This window comes from Trachemys scripta, chromosome 11 (assembly GCF_013100865.1).
Source record: "Trachemys scripta elegans isolate TJP31775 chromosome 11, CAS_Tse_1.0, whole genome shotgun sequence".
NCBI classification, from domain to species: domain Eukaryota; kingdom Metazoa; phylum Chordata; order Testudines; family Emydidae; genus Trachemys; species Trachemys scripta.
The window spans coordinates 30,117,303-30,140,257 of NC_048308.1; the positions used below are offsets into that span (position 1 = coordinate 30,117,303).

Genomic DNA, 22,955 nt, shown 5'->3' on the forward strand with positions numbered 1-22,955 from the left:
TATGAGGGATGTGCCATCAGAGCCACTATTTCTCCTATTCTCCTAGCAGAGGTGATCGCTATCAGGAAGGCCATTTTCATTGAGATGTACATAAGCGAACAGGTGGCCATGGGTTTGAAGGGAAGCCTAGTCAGTCCTTTCAGTACCAGGTTTAAGTCCCAGGTGGAAGTAGGAAGTTGGGGTTGTGGGAAGAGGTTTACTATACTCTAGAGGAACCTTTCACTCGTCGGGTGTGACAGCATCAAGCATCCCTCTACTGGTTGATGGAAGGCTGTTATAGCCGCTAGGTGGACTCTGAGAGAACTCAGCGATAACCCCAATTTTTTTTAGTGCATAGTCTAAGGTACATGGAAGAGTCAAGGATGTCAGGGAGATTTGTTGGGAAGCACATCAAATCCGAAACCTGGACCATTTTTGCAAGTAAGTACGTTGTGTCGAGGACTTTCTACCTCTTGCACCTCTTTTGAACAGGGGCTTTCTAGGTGTTTGAACTAAGAAGGAACAATGCCTTGAAGTGGAGAACCCCCAAGTTGGGATGCAGGTTACATCCTCTGTCCTGGGAGAGAAGGTTCGGAGTGACTGGGAAAGAGATCGGCAGGCACATTGTGAGCTGTGACAGCTAAGGGTACCAGGTCTGTCTCAGTCAAGTAGGAGCGATCAAAATGACATGTGCGCCATCTCTTTTTATTTTCAGCAGGACCTTCAATAGCAGGGGAAAAGGAGGAAAGGTGTAAAGAAAGTCCCCGTCCCAGGGGAAGAGGACAGCATCGCCCAAGGTGTGTTTTCCTATTCCTGCTCTGGAGCAGTAGCGTGGAAATTTCTTATTCAGGTAAGTGGCGAACAAGTCTGTGGTCAGCGTCCCCCATCGCCTGAATAGATTGTGAAGTACTACTAGGTCTAGCTCCCGCTCGTGGTCATGTGGGAATTTATGACAGGCTGTCCATTATGGAATGCTGTGTGCCTGAAAGGTAGGCTGCTGACAGTGTGACATCATGGGAGATAAACCAGTTCATAGTCTCATCACTTCCATACAAAGGGAGGGTGACTTGGCTCCCCCTTGTCGGTTTATGTAGTATATGCAGGCTATGTTGTCTGTTAGAACTCCTGTGTGATATCCTTTGATCAATGGTAGGAAGTGGGTGCAGGCATTCCTAACCTCTCTGACCTCGAGGAGGTTGATATGAAGGAAGATCTCCGTGGGTGACCACTTGCCTTATGTGGGGAGGTAATTTAGATGTGCACCCCATCCTATGAGCCATATATCAGTGGAGGGAAGAACTGAAGGGTGAGGTTGCGAGAAGGGAATCCCTCTGCAAACGTTAGCTGGGTCTTTCCACCAGTCTAAGGAGTTTTTGATCCTGGAGGGTAGTGACGGGTTTCTCTAACCTGTCCCCATTTGGTCTGTAAACTGAGCTGAACCCCATCTGAAGGCATCACATGTGAAGCCTGGCATGTGGTATTACCGCTGTGCTCGCTGCCATATGCTCCAAGAGTTGGAGGTAGTGTCTGATATTTATGGGCTTGTTTGTACGTCTCTCTGAGTGTGACCAAGGAGTGAAATCTGTGTTGAGGTAGCAGAGCTCTGGCCTGTAGCAAGTCAAGGTCTGTGCCTATGAATTCCACGCACAGTACTGGAATGAGGGTTGACTTCTTGGCATTGATCTGTAGACCCAATTCTGTAAACAGGCATACTGTAGTTTTGGTCAGAGTCTCTAGGATAGATGGGGCTCTGAGGAGACAAACATCCAGATAAGGGTAAATCATGATCCCTTGGGAGTGCAAGTGCATAACTACTACTGAGAGAACCTTGAAAAATACTCTCAGGGCTGATGATAGTCCAAAGGGGAGCACTGTATACTGGTAAGTGGTTTTGTCTTAGAGTGAATTTGAGAAATCGTCTGAGAGATATGAAAGTAGGTGTCCAGAAGATGGATGGTGGAAAACCAGTCTCCCTGTTCCGACGCTGGAATGACTGTTGCTAGAGTGACATCTTGAATTTTTGAGCTTTGACAAACTTGTTGAGAGATCTGAGGTCTAGTATGGGTCTCCAGCCTCCCTTCTTCTTGGGTATTAGGAAATACCGAGAGTAGAACCCTTTGCCTCATAGATGTTGAAGTACCAGTTCTATGGCTCCTAACTGGAGGAGGCGATTAATCTTTTGTAGTAGTAAACTCTCATGAGAAAGGTCCCCGAAGGAGGATGGGGAAGGGTGCTGTGGAGGGTGTAGGGAGGTAAAATGGATGGAGTACCAGTGGGAATGATCTCTAAGACCCATTGGTCCAATGTTATGTGTTCCCGGACGCTGCGAAATGATGCTAATTGGTGGCCCAATGGGTGTAAAAGCATTGGTCAGCTATAGTAGTTGGGGGGCGTGGTCTATCGACAACACATCTAGCCTGTCAAAATTGGTGTTTGGATGTAGACAGCTGGGACAAGGAAGATTGTGACCCAAATGGTTTATGCCTAGAAAATTAACTTTTCTTTCTCTGAGGTTTGTACGGGCATTGAGCTGGATATTGGGATGTGCATACTCTATACAGGGCACCGCCTCCATGTTCCTCCATGATGTCTTTTGAAGGTGCCAAAGCTGCAGATGTTGCGGCCAAGGGGATGTGCCTCGAGGATTCTCAGATGAGGCTTGAAGCTTGAGAGGCATGCTGGTGATATGCTGCCCACGAGTCCTAATATGGTCACTAAGGTGGAGGTGGCATAGAGCCCAGTAGTGGTGCCCACAGATGGACATTTCAAGATGGTGATGGTGGGGCCATCTGAGGGTTTACTCTAGAGCCCTGCTGATGTTGGGCACCATACAGAGCCTGAGAGGAGTACTGTGATGCCTCCTCCTCTGGCTCACTGTCTGACCCTTCACTAAAGAGCGGGAGAGCATGGCATGGTAACGGGGATAATTCGCATGCTAGGCGGAGGCTCAGTGTGGAGGTCCGGATACTAAGAAGTAGGGACTTCGGTATGTCCGATAGGTTGAGGTCTCTGGAGTGGTGGAATTCCACCGGTACCAACGGCGGTACTGGGGGAGACGGGGATCTTGCCCGTACTAGTCACTCCGGTGCCAGATGTGGTGTTGATGATGATACTGATACATACTCGTGTACCGGGAGTACCTAGTCCTGTCCCTCAGTGCCGATGACTCAGTGCCTGTACCCATTAGGTCCATGGGCATGTCAATGGTACCAGCTGCTGTCGTTTCTGTGAGCTGTGGGTACCAGACTGGGAAGGTCTCGGTGCTGACCATACCGAAGATACCGAGCATGATGGGGATTGGTTACAGCTGTCTCGTGGCTCACTATGGGGGCTTCCTGCCTTCTTCTTTGATGACATATGGGAAGGGTCAGCAACTTGCTTCTTCGACCCACTGCCTTTAGATGAAGAGGGTTGTGGGAAGACTCATGTCTGCCAAGTGACTTGTGGTGCGGATCCTGAGAGGATCCGAGAGCCGCCTCCATGAAGATAATCTTCTGTCGGAGCTCTCTGTCCTTATGTGAAAATGGCCTGAGCTGCTGGCAGAGACCACACGTCTGTTGGATGTGGCCTTCCCCAAGGCAGGGAATCCACTAGGAATGCTTGTCTGCAATAGGCATTGCCTCCTTGCAAGTAAGGCACTTCTTGAAGCCCAGTGAACCCGGCATACCAGGCATAGGGGAAAGGTCCCCAAGAAGGAAGAAAAGCACGTAGGTGGGGTGTTAAAATATTTTTAATTTTTAATTTTTTAAAATGTTAAGAGAATAATGGGGTCTAGAAAAAACTACAATTATACTAAGAGACAGACTAACTAACTATAGAAATGAAAATAGAAAGTAATGTTCCTAATTGGACTGCAAATAGCTCTATCTCTAACCAGGGGCAGTTGAGAAGGAACTGAGGGGGGTTAGCCTATGCAGGCTGACTAGCCTCATTGCGCAGCATGAGGAAAGACAGGGCATGTGCGGGCATAGTGGATGCTGATACTGAAGTTCTCTTATCAGCACTCAGGGATGTAAACACAACTACAGTGGGGCACCCATAGTGACAACTTGAAGAAGAATGTGGCATTTCCATTGCACTGGTACCCCAAGCAATAAGGAAAGTGCCCAAGTGTCTCTGCACCTCTATATTTGTATATCCTGTGGATCTGACCTCACTAGCAGGGGACAATCCTGCACCAGAAAAGTCAGTGACAAAGCTCCAATTAACTTTCAGTGGCACAGGCCCAGACCTCCACAAATCAGTAGCCCCCTTCCAGATCAAGTAGCTACTAGTAGGCCACTTGCAGATATTCTAGCTTGTAACATGGATATGCTGAAGATTTTGTTCCTCAGCCTTATGCCACCAGAGCACATTTTCCCTATGAGCTAGACTGTACTCCCACTTTATGATTTGGTCCACTATTTGAAATTTAGTCCTAGATCCTTATCACATGGAAAGTATTGATGCATTGTGACAGTGAGTGACCCTGCAAACAAAGGAGAATTTTACCATTCAAAAGGGGATTTTTGAGGGGGATAACAATGTACTACTGAAAAAAGTATATTCTGCCATTTTCTCAGGCCATAATCTGATTTAAGCCTTCTTGATATTATGTACAACATTTGATTGCATGAGTTGTTGTTGTTTGAAAAGGAGATGCATACATTGCATTAACCTTTTTTAAGCACATTTGTATATACATCTTAGTGGCTCATAGTATGGAATAGCACAATGACAACTGACACCCAGATACCACAGCAATGGGCACATATAAAATAACTAGGTAGAGAAAAAACTGATTTCAGAGTCAATAAGGCTTACTGAATTATTTGGATATATTTGTAAAACTCCCTTGACCTACTTTTATACCACTTTTAAAAGACGTATTTTATGCTGTACTGCTGTTCTCATTTTTGGTTCTGGTTTGAATATATGAGATGCTGAGGTCAACTCTGCTGAGCTGTCTAACCATCACCTCATCTACTTCAAAGCACTGTTTTCAATATTAAACCAATTTTAAAAAAAAAAGAAACAAGGAATCAAGCAAAAATGAAACTAAATCCATAACATGACTCATTGTGCCGAGGTACAGAAAAATCTTGCATAAATACAGTGTATAATCCTCAATCCATGGGCCAAATAGGTAATCCTCATTCAAGTAAATCTTCCACTGGTTTTAACTGGAGTTTTCTCTAAGTAAGGAGTCCAGAGTCGGGCACCATCTGTGCTTCAAGTCGTAGGTGTGAGAATCGGTTTAAATTGAAGATTTATGGATTGCCTATACACAGAAGTTGCACCAGTTTCACTTAAATAGCTTTAAAAAACAATTTAGTTAAGCTAGTGCACACCCTGTGTGGACACTCATATTGGTTAAAATCTGGATTGTATCCATTTATCAGCTTGCACCTTGAAATTATACTTGCAAGCTAAACCAATATAAACCAGGGTTTAAACCAACATTATAATCTCAACACCCAAAAGCTGCAATAGTTTAATTATGGGCATGTCTAAACTACAGCTGCAGCACCATAGCTGTGCCACTGTAGCACCATAGTGTAGATGCTTCCTACATCGATGGAAGGGGATTTTCCATCAATGTAGTGAATCCATCTCTTGGAGAGGTGGCAGCTAGGCTGATAGAAGAATTCTTCTATCAACTTAGCTGCATCTACATTGTGGGTTAGGTTGACTTAACTACAGCATTTGGGACGTGAAAATTTTCACACCCTGAGCAACATAGCTAAGTTGATCTAATTTTTAAGTGCAGACCAAGCCTAAAGCAGTTTAAAAATCACACCTTTCGCTAAACTGGTAAAACTTAGTGTGTAGACCAGGCCTTAAGGGCTGTCATTCGCCACTGCCTTGTACTCTGATAGTTACACCAGCCTAAAATGGGCACAAGATGTTACCTACTTAGAATTCTACACTCATGTTGTTGGGTGCATTTTACAACTACTTTGCACTAGTGTAAATGACTACAAGGCAGTGGAAAATCTGGTACATAATATTACTTTAGCATTTCGTGGATGAAAATTAGTTTGTCAACACATAAGAATATAATTTAAGAGCCTGATACTGTAAATTAGTGTGCTTTCCTGTCATCTGTGATCACCTATACATAACTGTATTTTCTTAATATTTTATTGAGCTTCACAAATACCTACAGTAGAATAGAAGCAAAACATTTTACTTCTGAATTTGTGTTGGTTGCAGTGATGACTCCATGACATCCTAGGGAATTTCAGGCTATATTTCCATCATCATCTATTGGGTGGCAAGTGTAGTAGCATTAACAGGCAGAATCAAATTTTCTGTTTCTTTGGTATTCTTTGCATTGCCTATCCTGGCCCAGTGACTCTACCTCTACCTCGATATAACGCTGTCCTCGGGAGCCAAAAAATCTTACCGCGTTATAGGTGAAACCGCGTTATATTGAACTTGCTTTGAACCACCGGACTGCCCCACCCCACCCCCCCGGAGCATGCTTTACCGCGTTATATCCAAATTCGTGTTATATCGGGGTAGAGGTGTACTATAAAGTATTACCTATAGTAGTCATTGATTGTTCAGAGGAATGGTTGAAAAGAAAGGCTTATAGTTGTAAGTGTGTGTGTGTGTGTGTGTGTGTGTGTGTGTGTGTTTTTAAATCTGTCATAGGATCAAATTCAGCTAAATGTGGGAGAGTGCCTTGCATTGCCCTAGCAAACCCTCCATAGCCTGTTCTGAATGGAGCTAATGGACTCTGAAGTGAGTCCATCTCTTCTTCCTTGGCTGAAAGTTGCTTCAATGTTGGTTCTCAAGATTGCAGCGATGCAAACCGGAAAGAAATGACAGCTGAGATCTTTCCATGTGAATTGAAAAAGGGTCAGGGGAAGGAGTAAATAATTGTTCCTGTTATTTATATTAATTTTCTCTAACAAAAGATGCAGTTTTAATTTCAGGACTATGAAACAATTAACCACTATTTGTTGTAATGTTTCATGCTTCCCTCTAGTACATAACTTTGGAATGAATTATAACCAATGTACAGTAATACTTAAAGAGATGTTAACTTAAAAATCACATTCCTGTCTTGAAATTAAAAAACAAAAACAAAACATGCAAGTAACTCAAAAGACTACTACAACTGAAATAAATAAATCATTGATTTTTTCAATGTTTTTTGGGGGCATTTGAGAGCACTTTGTGAACAGTCAGTTTTACTGTTTTCTCTCTGAAGTTTGTTTCTCAGCTTCCCTTGATGTTTGAAAGGGTATTTCACATGGGAACAGGGAATAGAGAAATATTTATAAAACATGAAATTGTGAAGAACCATAAAAATTAGCAGGGGAACTCCAGGGCACAAATAGCATCTGAAATTACTTTGAATTCCTTGTTTTTAAAATGACTAGATTTCAAGTTGATTGTGTCATTTTAATTTTTTTGCTGAACATTCACAAATGTAATGTACAATACGTTTACTTACTGTCCACTGCTTAGCTTCTCTCTGATGGTGGAAAAGTCCATAGGTTTTTTAATAACCTTCTTATAACCAGGAACAAGTTTCAAGTTTACAGGAAGAAGAAAAGGCCATGCATCTTCATGAGTTTCCAATTCAGACAGGATCATGCTGAATAAAACAAGGTTTTAAATCAATACCTTCAGCTGTTGGCTCATTTGCACAGGATGTTATGTACCTTCACAATGTGTTGTCACTCTATTAACTTTACTAGGGATAGCATACTATTGCCATGTGCAGTGCATAACGCACTCAATAAGTATCATTTCTCGTTAATGCTCAGTTTGTCATTTATAGCTCTTTAAAGCTAGTTCTCCAGGAAGAAATTCAAATTATTTTTTCAAACAGAATATAATGTATCCATGTAAATTTTCCACAGGGTGATCTTTAACATAGCTCATTTACTTCTACACAAATCAAACAAGTGCTACTAATTTTCTAAAACAGTCTAAAGGCTTAATTATGCCACTTGTCAGTGAGAGCCAACCAGCAAGGGAAAAAGGTGCACCACAGGAATGGTGGGGCCCTTTGTGGGGCAGAATGCTTCTTTGACATGTGCTGGGCATCTGGATTTCCTACACCTTTAGAAAGTTGTAGACAACACTTCTCTCCTCAGTCTCCCCCTGCCAGCTCTTTTTAGCACATAGGAGAAAAGGGGGTAGGATTTCATAGCCACACCCCACCTTGCTATTCTCTCATGAGAACACAAGTGTTGCAACAGGTAGCTTTAGCTGGGTACTCCTATTACACACTCTTGCAGTCCCCAGTGGCTGCAATCAAATTATTACTGCCTCCTGTGTGGGGCACCATAGGGAACAGGGCTCGGTGCTCTCTCTACTACAAGCGCACTAACAGAGCAGCAGGCACTATTTGGCTTCAAACAAATGTTTATATATCACTCTCACAAAAGACAGGCAGACAGTACCTGCATATAGCCAGGTCCTTGGATTCATCTCTTTTAGGTTTTTTCGCAGGCGTGAAGCTTTCTTGTTTTAATTGGTTAGAAATATTTTCATCTATTTTTCTTTTTTTGGGGTCTGTTTTTCCTCTTTTTAAAGAGCTGCTTGTAGTTGCAGAGTCTTCATCCTCCGTATCTCCTGTTAAAGACAATTTCCTGCCTCTCTTTTGTTCATTACTTTTTTTCCCTTTGATTTGAAGTTTTTTTATTTTTAGGGTTTGACCACTTGCCTACAATAGAGAGAATCCAAGTATGTAACAAAACATAACCAGATTACACAGAAGTATGTATTATTTGTAAACAGAAAACCCATGAAGGTCTGACACACCAAACAGTATCAAACCCAATCGCTGCATTTAACATGACAAACAAAGAACAGGTAGATCACTTAATTCTTCTTGATCTCTAAAGATCATAGACTGTATAGATTCATAGGCCAATATTTTCAGAAGTGACTAGGAATTCTGGGTCCTCAATTTAGAACACTATAAAGGCACCTGATTTCCAGAAGATATTGAACCATGCTCTAATAACCAGGCCACTTTATGGCATCTTAAAGTTGAGGCAAACAAAAATCACTAGTCTCTTAGGAAAAATCTTAGCTATAGTCTTAATTCAAAAATCCATTGGAATTCTTTAAAACTCTAGAAATTTCTGGACAGTCCCCCTCTCCCAGTCCTCTCAACCTCATAATATTCTCTCTAGATAGATAGATAGAATTGAGGAAGCAGATTTAGTCGTGGGGGAAAGGTCAAACCACTGTGAATTGTCACGGCGGTTGTAAACTCATGGTAAACAGCAACATATCAAGATGGCAAGGAAGGGGAGTATATTAGGATGGGTCCAGCTTCACTTTTGATACTGAAGAGGGATTAATAGGCACACAAATTAAATTTTACATCTAAAACTAAATTGTGAGGAGCTGAAAATCCCAGTATGGACAGAATAAAAATATAAAAGGAGACAGAGAGATTAGAAACATGGGCTGAAAACAAATCCATGAGATTCAATTTGAGAAAATGAAAAATCTGGATACATTTGGATTACAATAATCTAAATACAGATATCCTGTGGAAATGAGAAACCTGGAGAGCAATAATGCTGAAAAAGTCATAGGGGTAATGATGGGCAACAAATTATAAATACATTTACAGTGTAATATTGCTGGTAAAAAATACAATTTCAGACTACATATTCAAAAAGATTAAAAGGCTGGTGACGTAACGGTCTTCCTCTAAATGGCTTTGGTACAACCACACCTGGAATACTGCATTTGTTTCTGACCAATACTACTGGAAAGACATTGAAGATTGTAGAAGATTAAGATTTTTATTTAAAGGTCAGTAAACAAGGAATTCATTGCTTTATGCAGAAAGATTAGAAGAGTTAAATATGTATAGTGTAGCTAAGACAACTAAGGGAGAAAGAAGTCTACAAATACATGAATGGTAAACAATATGGAGGGAAGGAAAATACATACATTCATATATATAAAAATAAAAATAATAATGGGATGAAACTAAGAAAGTGAACGTGGTAGGCTAAAAAGCTGTGAAAGCTTCCTGACAGCAAGATATATGAGGCTTTGGAAAAATGTGCTAAAAGAGGTAGCAACCCTATCACTGGACTTTTAAAACAAGACTGGACAAAACACTAGATTTTGTATTAACAGACACTATAAAAATATGTAAATATAGATCGGAACTAGAAGGGAAAGGACTGAATGATTGAATAGGTCTTTTCCATCTCTACCGTCAAATTCTAATAGCTCCTTTCTTGATTAAAGATTCTGAAAGCCCTAGTTTAGTCTTAATATCAGGATGCAGGAGATCTAGAAAACAGACTAACAATTTAGTAGATTACTTACAGTGAAATTCCACAACTAGACAAAGGGATTCGATCAGAGGACCATATGGTCATCATGCAAAGCGAAAGGGATGATAAACAGGATGTAAAAACCAGCCCACGTCTGAATAGGGGAGGCCAGATATGCAAAAGCCTAAAAAGGAGCCACAGCAGGCTGAGAAAACAAGAAGTGTCCAGCAAGCCTATAATGAAAGGGGAACATCAACAGATTTATAGATTGCATTCATGAAGTTCCATTTAGCTGCCCAGGCAACGATAATGAACTCCAAAATGTCCCTTATTTGATAAAAGGAGGAGAGGGTCCAAGGATGTCTCTAAGTGAAAAATCTCAACTAAACATTATACAGATATTTCCTGATGAGTCTGTAAACAGGGTTTGGGTATTGACAGCACCAAAAAAAAAAAAAAAAAAAAAACCATTACATCTGGATTCACACTCTAATCTTAACAGGGATTTCCTAAATCTAGAAGTCAAGCACCTAAAGCTACTGAAGAGTGTACACTGAAGTTTTCCTAAACTCATCCAACCAACTATTCTCCAGCCAATATGTTATAAAGTTAAGATAATATAAATGAATAAAAAGAGACCCCCGTCAAAATAAAAACTATGTATTAAAAATGGTTGTGTTACACACCTTAGATAATTTAAACAAGAATTTAAAAAATCATATTTAGATTTCATAATATTTGCTGTTTACTGACTTTCTATACTTCATTCATCTTCATTTAGTAAATTTTACTTCTTGTTTCTCAAGACCTAGCAAAATGCTGCTCTATTCTGGGGGCAAATACTAAGAAAATGTTTAAATACACCCAAAACCAATTTCACTGACACTCTAAAACACAATTTTGTAATGTTTGGGTTAGGTTTTGTAAAATGCTATTTTATTTTTTCAATCCCCCACTTGTGGTCTAGTATTCACATCTGATTGTATTATATTTATTACCAGGATACAAGCAATAATGATGCTGGAGGCCCTTTTAGATATCTGGGTTCTCTATTTATTTATCTAAAAAACTATATGTTACACATTTTTTCAGAGTATGATTATGGAGAATTCATTACTTACTGTAAATAGGTATATCATTTCCCTATCTATGGCATGAATGTTTAACACATTGCGTAAGCATTTGTGTCTTGATGAAGCTGGAAGGGCTGAAATTTTTGCATCATTTGTGTAAGATGCAGAGAATATGAATGAATTATACGAGGAGAAAAAACTAGGGGCAGAATTCATTACCTTTAAAAACAGAATACTGCAAAGGTTTATAAATGACTATGAATTTTCTATACTATTACCACACAGTGATTTCTATTTTTTCTTGTTTTAAATATAGGGAAGTACTCTAGTATCATTCACACACACCTCTGTGTGGCAACTGTTGCAAAATGCTGACTTAATGGTGACCCCATTGGAGGGTCCTTCAGATGACAAGTCAATTGAAGAGTCATGGGAATGGACCAAATGTCCTCACTCAAGGCCTGAACATGTGAAATGCTGTTTACCCTCAAACTGCAATTAAATTAATGGGAGCTGAGGGGGCTCAGCGCCTTCTTTGTCACTTGCCACCTCACAGGGTCAGGCCTTGAGTAAAGTTAATGGCAGTTTTGCCTGAGTAGGCCCTATTTGAACTTGGTCAAATTGATACCCCTTGAACACTTACTTTATCTGGAATTAATCTACAGAGGTATCAAGTCAATGTCAACATTTGCCATTAGTTGCCACACAAAAGTATTCTAGATAAAAGTGTTTCCCTATGCTTACAATACAAAATAAATGTGGTATTACCATTACAAATGGTGACGTTAAGTTTGTAAATGTATTGCAGGCATGCATCTTTATAAAACTTGTTGGCTGAATATTCATAATAAAGCAGATGTTTTATAACAAAACACGCAATTAGCTGAAAGTTGCCCAGTTTCGGTTTTTGTTACGTAAAGTTTATTTATGAAGTTTTCAGCAAATCTGTGCTGACCTTTAACCTAGATTGCCTGGGTTGATTTACAGTTTAAGTTAGACAGGATACATTTGGTGGGTTTACAGAATTTTAGACCCAAATCCAGCAAATCTTGGAGTCTTCTGAGTTTCACCTTCAGTTTCTGGCTTCCTTTATACCCAAATGTTTCAGTAATTTGGGAAGGAGGAAGGAAACCTATGATAAAAGATACAGGATGCTTTATACAGCATAACACTGTCTAAAGCAAAGTACCACTTAAGGGTCACTATTAAAAGGAAAAGACAGTTACCTTTTCGTAACTGGTGTTCTTCGAGATGTGTTGCTCATGGCTATTCCACAATAGGTGTGCGTGCTCGCCACATGCACCGGTGCCGCAAGTTTTTCCCCTAGCAGTACCCATGGGGTGGGGAGCGCCCCCTGCAACCCCTGGAGTGGCGCCTGCCTGGCGCAGTATAAGGGGAGCTGCGCGCTCCCCTGACCCTCAATTCCTTCTTGCCAGACAACTCCGGCAGAGGGGAAGGAGGACGGGATGTGGAACAGACATGATCAACACATCTCAAAGAACACCAGTTACAAAAAGGTAACTGTCTTTTCTTCTTCAAGTGATTGCTCATGTGTATTCCACAATAGGTGATTCCAAGCTATACCTTCTGGAGGTGGGTAGGAGTTCACAAGTTCTCGGGACGGAGTACCGCCCTGCCGAACCCGGCATCATCCCTGGTTTGGGAGACCATTGCATAGTGCGATCCTGTAGATCGAAGACCACGTGGCGGCCCTACAAATGTCCTGTATAAGGACGTGGGCCACGAAGGCAGCCGAGGAGGCCTGGGCCCGAGTCGAGTGTGCTCTCACAATGGGCGACGGGGGGACATCCACCAGCTCATAAGAGGAGCGGATGCACAAAGTGATCCAGTTGGAAAGCCCCTGGGTGGAAATCGGCTGGCCTCTTGCGCACTCAGCTGAGGCAATGAACAGTTGCAAGGACTTTCTCAATGGCTTGGTCCACTCGAGGTAGAAAGCCAGAGCCCGCCTCACATCGAGCGTGTGGAGGCGGCGCTCCTCACTAGTCGCGTGAGACTTGGGGCAGAGGACTGGTAGAAAAATGTCCTGACCCATGTGGTAGGTGAAAACCACCTCCGGGAGGAACACGGGGTGCGGGCAGAGCTGGACCTCATCCTTATTAAAGACCGTATACAGAGGCTCAGAGGTCAGGTCCCTGAGCTCCAAGACCTGCCTGGCCAACGTGATAGCAACCAGGAATGCCACCTTCCACGAGAGGTGAGACCAGGAACACGTGGCCAACGGTTCGAACAGGGGCCCCATAACACGAGCCCGTACCAGATTCAGGTTCCATTGTGGGACCAGGGGCTTAGAATATGGATAAAACCGGTCCAAACCCTTAAGGAAGCGGCCGGTCCTAGCATGGGAGAACACAGGGTGTCCTTGCACCGGAGGATGGAAGACCGATATGGCCACCAGGTGCACCCTGACTGACGAGGGTGCAAGGCCCTGGGCCCTCAGGTAGAGGAGGTAATCAAGGATAAGCTGGATTGGGGTAGCTGTTAGGGACACCCCTTGGTCTGCCGCCCACCTAGAAAACAGACCACTTCGCCATGTAGGAGCGGCGAGTGGAGGGTCGTCTACTTTCGAGGAGGACATGCTGAACTTGTTCTGAGCATGTCCTTTCCTCGCCACCTAGCCACTGAGCAGCCACGCTGTGAGGGTGAAGAGCTGCCAGGCTGGGGTGGAGAAGTTGGCCCTGGTCCTGAGAGAGCAGGTCCGGGCGGAGCGGCAACGGCCACGGTGGAGCCACCACCAGGCCCGAGAGGGTCCTGTACCAGTGCTGCCTGGGCAATGAGGAGGACCTTGGCTTTGTCCGTCTTTTATTTTCTCCAGGACCCTGCCGATCAGAGGGAACAGGGGAAAGGCGTAGAGAAGCTGGCCTGACCAGGATATGATAAAGGCATCGGAGATAGCGCCCTTCTCTAGGCCCCCCCGGAGCAGAGCCGTCGGTTCTGCGGGGTCGCGAATAGGTCCACCTGGGGAATTCCCCACCTTCGGAAGAGCTCGTGGGCCACTTCCAGGTGTAGAGACCACTCATGTGGAGAGGAAAAGTCTCTGCTCAAGCGATCCGCCTCACATTCCGGGCACCCGACAGGTGAAAGGCTTTTAGGTGGATGTCATGGGCTATACAGAAGTCCCACAGATGGAGGGTTTCGTGGCAGAGGATAGGGCCCTGCCTTGCCTGTTGATATAGAACATTGAGGCCGTGTTGTCCGTGAGGACTCTGACTACCTTGCCCTTCAGGTGCGAGCGGAAGGCCATACAAGCCAGTCACACCGCCCTGAGTTCCTTGATGTTTATATGAAGGGTCAGGTCTTGCAGAGACCACAGGCCTTGGGTCTGAAAATTCCCCACATGGGCCTTCCAGCCCAGGTCTGATGCATCGGACACCAACTCCAACAATGGGACCCTGTCCCTGAACGGGACTCCTTGGAGCATGTTGCTTGGGGCGGACCACCACCGCAGGGAGCTGATTACCGAGTTTGGCACAGTGAGGACCTTGTCCATTCTGTCCGTGGCCTGGGAGAACTTTGAGGCCAGCCAGAGCTGGAGGGGTCTCATCCTGAGCCTTGTGTGGCGGACCACATATGTGCACGCCGACATGTGACTTAGCAGCTACAGGCAAGCCCTGACTGTCATCACCGGGAACCTTGCTACTGAGTCAATGAGCCCTTTCAGGGTCTCGAACCTGTCTGGGGGGAGAGAGGCCCTGGCCGACGTTGCGTCCAGGAGCGCCCCTATAAATGATATGCGTTGGACCGGGACTAACTTGGACTTGGTGTTGTTTACCAACAGGCCCAGGACAGTGCATGGGGACAGGAAGAGTGCCACATGATCCCTCACCTGCAATCGGGAGGTCCTCTTGACCAGCCAGTTGTCCAGATAGGGGAATATCTGGACCCCCGCAGCGCCTAAGGTAGGCCGCTACCACCGACATGCACTTTGTAAAGACCCTGGGGGCAGTGGACAGACCAAACCGGAGGACCGTGAATTGGTAGTGATTCTGTCCCACCACGAAACGGAGGAAGTGTCTCTGCCCTTCGAATATGTGGATGTGAAAGTACGCATCCTGTAGATCGAGGGCAGCGTACCAGTCCTCGGGATCCAGGGAGGGGATGATGGAGGCCAGGGAAACCATGCGGAACTCAAATTTCACCATGTACTGGTTCAGGCCTCGCAGGTCCATGATGGGCCTGAGCCCCCCGTTGGCCTTCGGGATAAGGAAATACCAGGAGTAATACTCCTTGCCCAGGAACTCCTTGAGCACTGCCTCTATCGCTCCTAGTCCCAGGAGCTGCCCGACCTCCTGCTCGAGCAGAGCCTCATGTGATGGGTCCCCCAAGAGAGACGGGGCGGGAGTTGGTTGGGCGGGAAGGAGGTAAACTCAAGGGTGTAACTTCGGGAGATGGTGTTGAGGGCCCACCAGTCCAAGGTGAGCCGCGACCATTCTGTGAGGAAAGCACACAACCGATTGGAAAAAGGGAGCTTTATTGGGGGTGGATCCCTGCTGAGAAATGGCGGGGTACCCCCGAGCGTCCCATCAAAAATGCCTTTTACCCGCCTGCTTGCCCTTAGAGGACCCAGGCTGGGGGGCAGGCCGAGACTGCCTTTGCAGGTGTTTTCTGTAGTTCCACTGCTTCTTATGGGCGGCCTTGTACTTCAGGAGGGCAGCCTGGGCGGAAACCTGCTGCGGCTTGAACTTGGGTTTTGCTGGAGCAGGGACAAAGAGGCCCAAGGTCTGGAGGGTTGCACGGGAGTCTTTCATGCTGTACAGCCTTGTGTCTGTTTCCTCAGCAAACAGTGCCTTCCTGTCGAAAGGCAGATCCTGTACTGACGACCGCGCTTCGCTGGATAGCCCAGAGAGCAGGAGCCATGACGCCCGTCTCATGGACACTGTCGAGGCCATGGACCGTGCCTCCTGCATCCGAAGTGGCTCGCAGGGACTCCCTAGCAGCCGCTGTCCCTTCCTCCACAAGCACCTTAAACTCCTTTTAATCATGCTCCTGGAGGGAGTCCTTGAACTTGGGGAGGGATCCCCAGAGATTAAACTCGTAGCAACCCAGGAGAGCCTGATGGTTTGCTACTCTTAGCTCGAAGCTTGACGACGAATAAACTTTTCTCCTAAAAGCATCCAGCCTCCGAGAGTCTTTGTTCTTAGGGGTCAGAGCTGGCGGCCCCTGCCTGTCCCTGTGGTTGACCAACTCAACCACCAAGGAGTTGGGTGCCGGGTTAGTATACAAATACTCGTGCCCCTTAGTGGGTACAAAGTACTTGCATTCCGCCTTCTTAGAGATAGGAGCCAACGAGGCTGGTGTTTGCCACAGGGCATTTGAAATTCTTGCCACCCCATCCTGGAGTGGCAAGGCCACCCTGCCCGGTGCCATAGGGGACAGCACATTGAACAGGGAGTCTGAGGGCTCCTCCATCTCCTCTGCCTGGAGGTGAAAGCTCGCTGCCACCCTTTTTAAGAGGTCTTGGTGGGCCTGGTAGTCCTCCTGCGGGATGGAGAGGGGCGGGGCTGCAATCGGCTCCTCCGGACAGGGTGAGGAGGCCGGTGCGGTGCTTTGGGTGTCGGCTGGCACCGGAGGATCCATCACCTGGTCGGACTCCGGGCACGGTGCTGAGGACACGGGTCCCACCAACTCCTTTCTTGCGGTCTAGGGATGGAGGCCGATAGTGTTTCCGACGCCCCGGCCACCGAGCGAGTCGCCACTGGGGGCTGCGCTGGAGGCCACGGTGCCCACTGGTACCACTGGACCGGTCACGACCCTTGGTGCCACTGCACTTGCTGAGGCACCAGTGGGGCCGGCTGTTCGGGCCCCCTAGCCTGGCCTGTAGACAGGCGGCTGTGAGCGCAGGCTGGGCTGGCATACGACCCGCTGCTGCCTCTGGACCGGGAGTAGCGGCAGTACCGGGATCTGCATCAGCCACAGGATCGCGATCTCGAGGCAGAAGAATGGCACCGACTGTAGTAGCTGCTCCGCGAACGGCCTCGACGGGCGGATCCACGATGGCGAGATGTCGGCAATCGACGCCCGGGGCTACAGTGTCTTGGCGGAGACTTGGCATGGGAGTCCGAGACGAGGTCCATTGGCAACGTCCGCCACGGTCCCGTCAATATTCGCTGTGCGAAGACAAGTGGTGCTGGGAGTCCCGGTCAGACGGCACCCATCCAGACAGACTGACCAGCGTCGAGGGCGATCCACATGGACTGAGCCCTGAACGGTCACTGGTCAGTGAGCGGTGTCGGGAACATTCCCTCGACTAAGACCGGTACCGGACTAGCGGCGACTGCGGAGATCCCAGCGGCGGCTTGCCCCTGAGCGTGGGGCTGACATCGGCGGAGCTCTGGGCACTGGCATGGACATGACATCCCTGGCCACCTGGAGGGCTTCAGGCATAGATGGCATCCGAAGAGGCCTGCTCACTCAACGTGAGTTGGAGGCCTAGGGCCCAGTGGGGATCGAGGGCTATACGACATGGGCCTAGCTTCTGTCCCAGGCTTCCCTTGGTGCCGTTGTGAAGAGGGAGTCTTTCCGGTCCTCTTGGTGTGCCCCGTGGAAGGGGAGCGGTGCTGACTGGTCGATGGTCTCTGGAGGGTCTCCGCGTACCGATGGCGTGGTGCCAGGTACTGGTTCGGAGCAGCGTGCTGGAGTTGGGGCCAGCGCCGACTCCATCAGGATGGCCCAGAGCCTAATGTCCCTTTCTTTTTTGGTCCGGGGCTTGAACAACTTGCAGATCTTGCACCTTTCGCTGATATGGGTTTCTCCCAAGCAGCACAGACAGTCCACTTGTGGGTCACTCCCTGGCACAGAATACCTACAAGAGCCGCACAACTTAAATCCTGGGTTGCGGGGCATGCCCAGGCCCGGGCTCACTAACTAACTAAACTAACTGAAATAGCTGACTACAGGTATTAATGAATGAACAAACAGTTCTGGGGATAAGCTGCAGCAAAGCTGGAGCTGAGCAGTTCCGATGCACCTTCACTGGTGGCAAGAAGGAACAGAGGGTGGGGGGGGCGTGCAGCTCCCCTTATACCACGCCAGGCAGGCGCCACTCTAGGGGTCGGGGGGGCACTTCCCCCCTACAGGTACTGCTAGGCGAAAAACTTCCGACACCGGTGCACGTGGCGAGCACGCACACCTATTGTGGAATACACATGAGCAATCACTCGAAGAAGTAGTGGTGGATTCTCCATCTCTTTACCTCTTCAATTCAAGACTGCATGCCTTTCTGGAAGATATGCTTTAATCAAACAAATTTTTGGGCTGAATTCTGGGGGGGAAGAGTGATATTTAATAGGCTGTGATATACGGGAGGTCAAACTAGCTGATCTAATGGTCCCTTCTGGTCTTATGCACTATGAAACAAATTAAAAGAAACTTAGTTTTAAAAAATGAGTTAAAAGTATCTTCAGGTACTACAATTGTCCTGGAATTCCCCCCTTTTCCTGTATTGCCAATTTTTGTGGTTTTACGTTTCCATTTTCCTCTTTTCAAAAAGATAGGGTTTCTCTCCCTTATTGCTGTCTGAAACACCCATGGAAACTAAAACGCAAACTGATTGAATATAGCGAGAGAGAGAGCGAAACTGATTGTTAATAAAGTGTTATGAAATACACATACAGAGAAACATTACAGCAACCTTAGGTGTTACTTGTATGACAACAGCAGGTAAAAGATTTGTCTGAGAGAAGTATAATCTTTGATTAACACTGTATGGGAATAATGGAAGTGACACACTAACAACATAAAACTATTAAATTTATTTTCATACTGCATATCTGAATGAAACATTTGTCTGTCAACAATTATATCAACTTTGTTTTAAAGGTGAATGAAAAAAAACTTATTTTAAAATAGAGAAAAAGATGCTTAGGATATCAAATTTGTAGCAGCCTATGTTTAAATGCAAAATTACTGAGAAGTACAATTAAAAACAAAGTAACTGAAAGTCATATCCTTTGCCAACACCTGTATTAAGACTCTGTTGTTCTCTTGCAACACTTGATGGCATCCTTAACAGTTACCCAAGCCAGTATAAGGCATGCAGATTACTGTTCTACTTTAGATGTTTGTCAAGTTGTCAGCAATTGCTGGAGAATCACAGAACTCTGAACTCAGGTACTGGAGTGTCAAAAACATTTCAATTCATCTTTAAGGCTAATATTACCTTTGCTATGCAGGCAGGACAAAACCAGTCACCCTCTGGTATAGTAGTGATCTTGGGTCTATGGCAGTATGTATGACAGCCTTTGTCACAGCCATCACAAAGAAGCAGAAGTTCCTCATTATCTCCCTTTCGACATATCTGGCAGTACTACAATACATGAAAAATTGCTTTAATTCAACAAGCCTCCCTTAAAAAATGTTCCTGAAATGTAGTAATATATGCCATATATTCAGCACTGGAAGATATTTTCCATATTATCTTGCATACGTACAGTAGCCATAGCTATATATGTGTATACATCTATGTATTTCTGTAATTCTCTCTCTCATGTTTTTGGACAACTACGTAACAGGTTGTGGTTGCACTGGGATATCTGCATGGCTCGTGTACAATGTGAGGAATTAAGCCAAAGTGTGAAATGCTTACACACTTGAAAAACACATCTACATTTAACACTGATGTCAAAGCATACAAAGCAATGGATACCTTTTACATTTGATTAAATGCTGAAGTGAGGCAGAGGTATTGGATAACCACAAAAACCACTGACAGCACATATGCTATTTCAGGGACTCTCTCTCCGCTTATGCCCTATGGCGGAAGTCACAATCAATTAGAATGCTCTTGTTGTCTGTCCCCAGGATTGAAATCCTAGGGCTAGAAAGCAGGGCATCCTTAGATCCCTCTGTTCTGAAATTTACTCTATTATAATCTGCCAGTGCCAAGATTGGCAGCCTTTAAGATGCAGCAAGACACATCTATTTAGTCTCACTTGGGGTTTTTCATCTGGTTCAATAGCTGGTAGGGCATTCACTGTCTGCAGATAGGGCACAGCACTGATGGGAACTGATCTTCTGTGTGACTGGGCATTGGCTAATAATTGTCGATTTTTCATTGTGTAGGAAATTTAATCATTTTTAATTTTGCATAAAGACAAGTTCACATGTAACAAAAGACATGACCAAAATTATTAAATAAAATGCCATCATGAACATTATTACTATTATGCAAAAAGGAAGAGTGATGCAAAATCATAATGAAAATCATGTTTTCTTCCTCTGCAAATGCTGTATGGTATCCTTTTCTGACTTTAAGTTGGCCTTATACTGGGTGTATGGCTAGACATATGTAAGTAGAGCTTTATTTAAGAAGTGAATAAATTTAAAAGTAGGTCAATAATATGACAATTATTTGATGGAGTGAGCTGGGTAGAAAAAGAATGGGACACCGCATCCCTCAGGTTTGTGGGGCAAAACAGTCTGAAATGTTTCTTTTGCCTATGTTAATTGCAAGATCTAGTATGTTATATGGTTTATAGAACTATATCAAGTAATTACATTTTAAAATTAGTACAGTATTTTAGGAAAATAATCAGAAAGGGCCTGATCCAAATCCCATGGAAATCAATGGGAAAAATGTAATAGGCTTCGGATGAGCTCCTATTTTAACTTAATACATCACTAAAATAATTCCAATTCATTATTAATTTCCCCACAGACTCCAGGAAATCATGATGCCTTTATATCTCTAGAGTTGTTTCTCATTACAACTTTTTTTTGTTTTGTTAAAGTCTTAGTAAGTTTCAAAAAGGCACACTAGCAACAACTGGATACAGAATTTACACTAAAGGTACAGCATTAAGATAGAATAATGGCATGTTTTACTGGTTCGTTAGTAGAAGTCTAAGATGCATGTAGCTTTGTGCTTTCAGCTGCACATGGTGTGGATAAATGGAAAAATAAAACACTAGACATTTGACTTACATTTTAAAAATAGAAAATTTAGTATTTTTATTTTCTGTGGGAGATACATTTCTTCTCTGAGTCTCCTGATGGGGAGTGGGTCTTTAAAGTGAGTGCAAGTGCCCTGCCAAGGTGACAGGAGGGACAACAGTCCATGGTCCTTGTACAGACCAGACCATGTAAATGACTCCTCGCTTTCTCAACTGGACCCAACCAGACATGTCCACACCAATACAAAGTAACCTGCAATTAAGGGATTCTGATTTCATGGACTGTCATATTTGAACTCTTTCTAGACTGCTATAAAATTGAAGGTCATACTGTACAGTGGTCAACCTGAAGAACTTGCCTATTTTGTATTGGCTAGATAGATACAATACCTCAGTATTTCCTATACGGCAGGGATGGCCAAACTGTGGCTTGTGAGTGGTATGTTAAAGTGTGGCTTCCGGAGCCCCCCACACTCCTCCTCCATTCTCCACCACCGACTTGGGGTGGAGGGAGTTCAGGACCTCTGCCTTGCAGCAAGGTGTTGAAATAGGGGCTTCTACCCAGCGGGGAGGTGGATCTCAGGGCTTCAGCCCCGTGGAGCACGCCTGCTGGGGTTTGGGGCTTCAGAGGGGTGGGGCTGAAGCCCCAAGCCCTGGCAGGTGCCTCCCCTGGGGCAGAAGCCCCGAGCCCCAGCAGGCACGCCTGGGCTCTTGAACTTCTGAAGATTGTTGTATGTTGCTCGGAAGGTCTAACGCTGCTATGGGGAATACTTGGGGAATAATGCAAATAATGAAGTAAGTATTTAGCTAAGCCAATACTGGCAAGTTCTTAAATGTGACTACTGTATATTATTCAAATGTAATTTTTATTTAGACCTCTGACCTCAGTGTCATGGGGTATTAATATTCTTCACATACGTATTATACAGGCAAACAGACAATTTGTGTAGCTTTGCTGAAAATTAAATTAAGTGCTGGAAGTCATGGCACATGTCAGTCAAAAGCCATTGCAAATGAAAAATCTAGGCATTGAAAAGGAGCTGCTTAATAGAGAGTTAAAATACCGCAAATGGAGAGCTGTTATAATAGGCCTATTTATTTTTTTAAATATTTTCTAAATTATTATTAAATATAATCCATTTTAAATTAAACAAGTTACAGTTTGATAACTTTGGCTGGACTATGCAGACATTGCTTAGAGAAAATTCTGTGACTTCAGGATCAGAGCCAGATGTGTTAATAACTATTTTATAAATATTTACGAAGAAAAAGGCAATGGATCTACTGGTAGGGTTACCATATTTAACAAATAAAAAAAGAGAACCCTCCACGGGACCCTGGCCCCGCCCATTTCCCACCCCAGCCCTGTCCCAACTCCGCCCATTCCCCGCCCTAACTCTGCCCCCTCCTCCCTCCCACTCCCAGCCACGTGAAAAGGGCTGCCCGAGCGCTACCGGCTTCACGGTTTGCCGGGCAGCCCCCAGACCCTGTGCCCCCGCCAGCGCTTCCCCAGCGCAGCTGGAGCCCGGGAGGGGAAGCGCCCAGCCGGGGGCGCAGGGTCTGGAGGCTGCCCAGCAAACCGTGAAGCCGGTAGCGCTTGGGCTTCGGGCAGCCCCTATGCCTCTGGACTCTGCACCCCCGTCTGGGCACTTCCCCTTCCAGGCTCCGGCGGCGCAGGGTCCGGAGGCATGGGGGCTGCCCAAAGCCCGTAGCGCTCGGCTCTTAAACAGAGCCAAAGAGTC

At 45.2% G+C, this 22,955-nt stretch overlaps 1 protein-coding gene across 1 annotated transcript in view; it reads right to left on the bottom strand.

Moving 5' to 3' along the window:
• The window catches only part of BAZ2B (bromodomain adjacent to zinc finger domain 2B), a gene marked incomplete in the record, with an annotated part of 274,297 nt that overhangs the window by 2,510 nt on the left and 248,832 nt on the right, over positions 1-22,955 (bottom strand). The window contains 3 exon segments of the mRNA XM_034785683.1: positions 7,427-7,570; positions 8,385-8,647; positions 19,482-19,628. Coding sequence (XP_034641574.1) covers positions 7,427-7,570; positions 8,385-8,647; positions 19,482-19,628 — 554 coding nt within the window.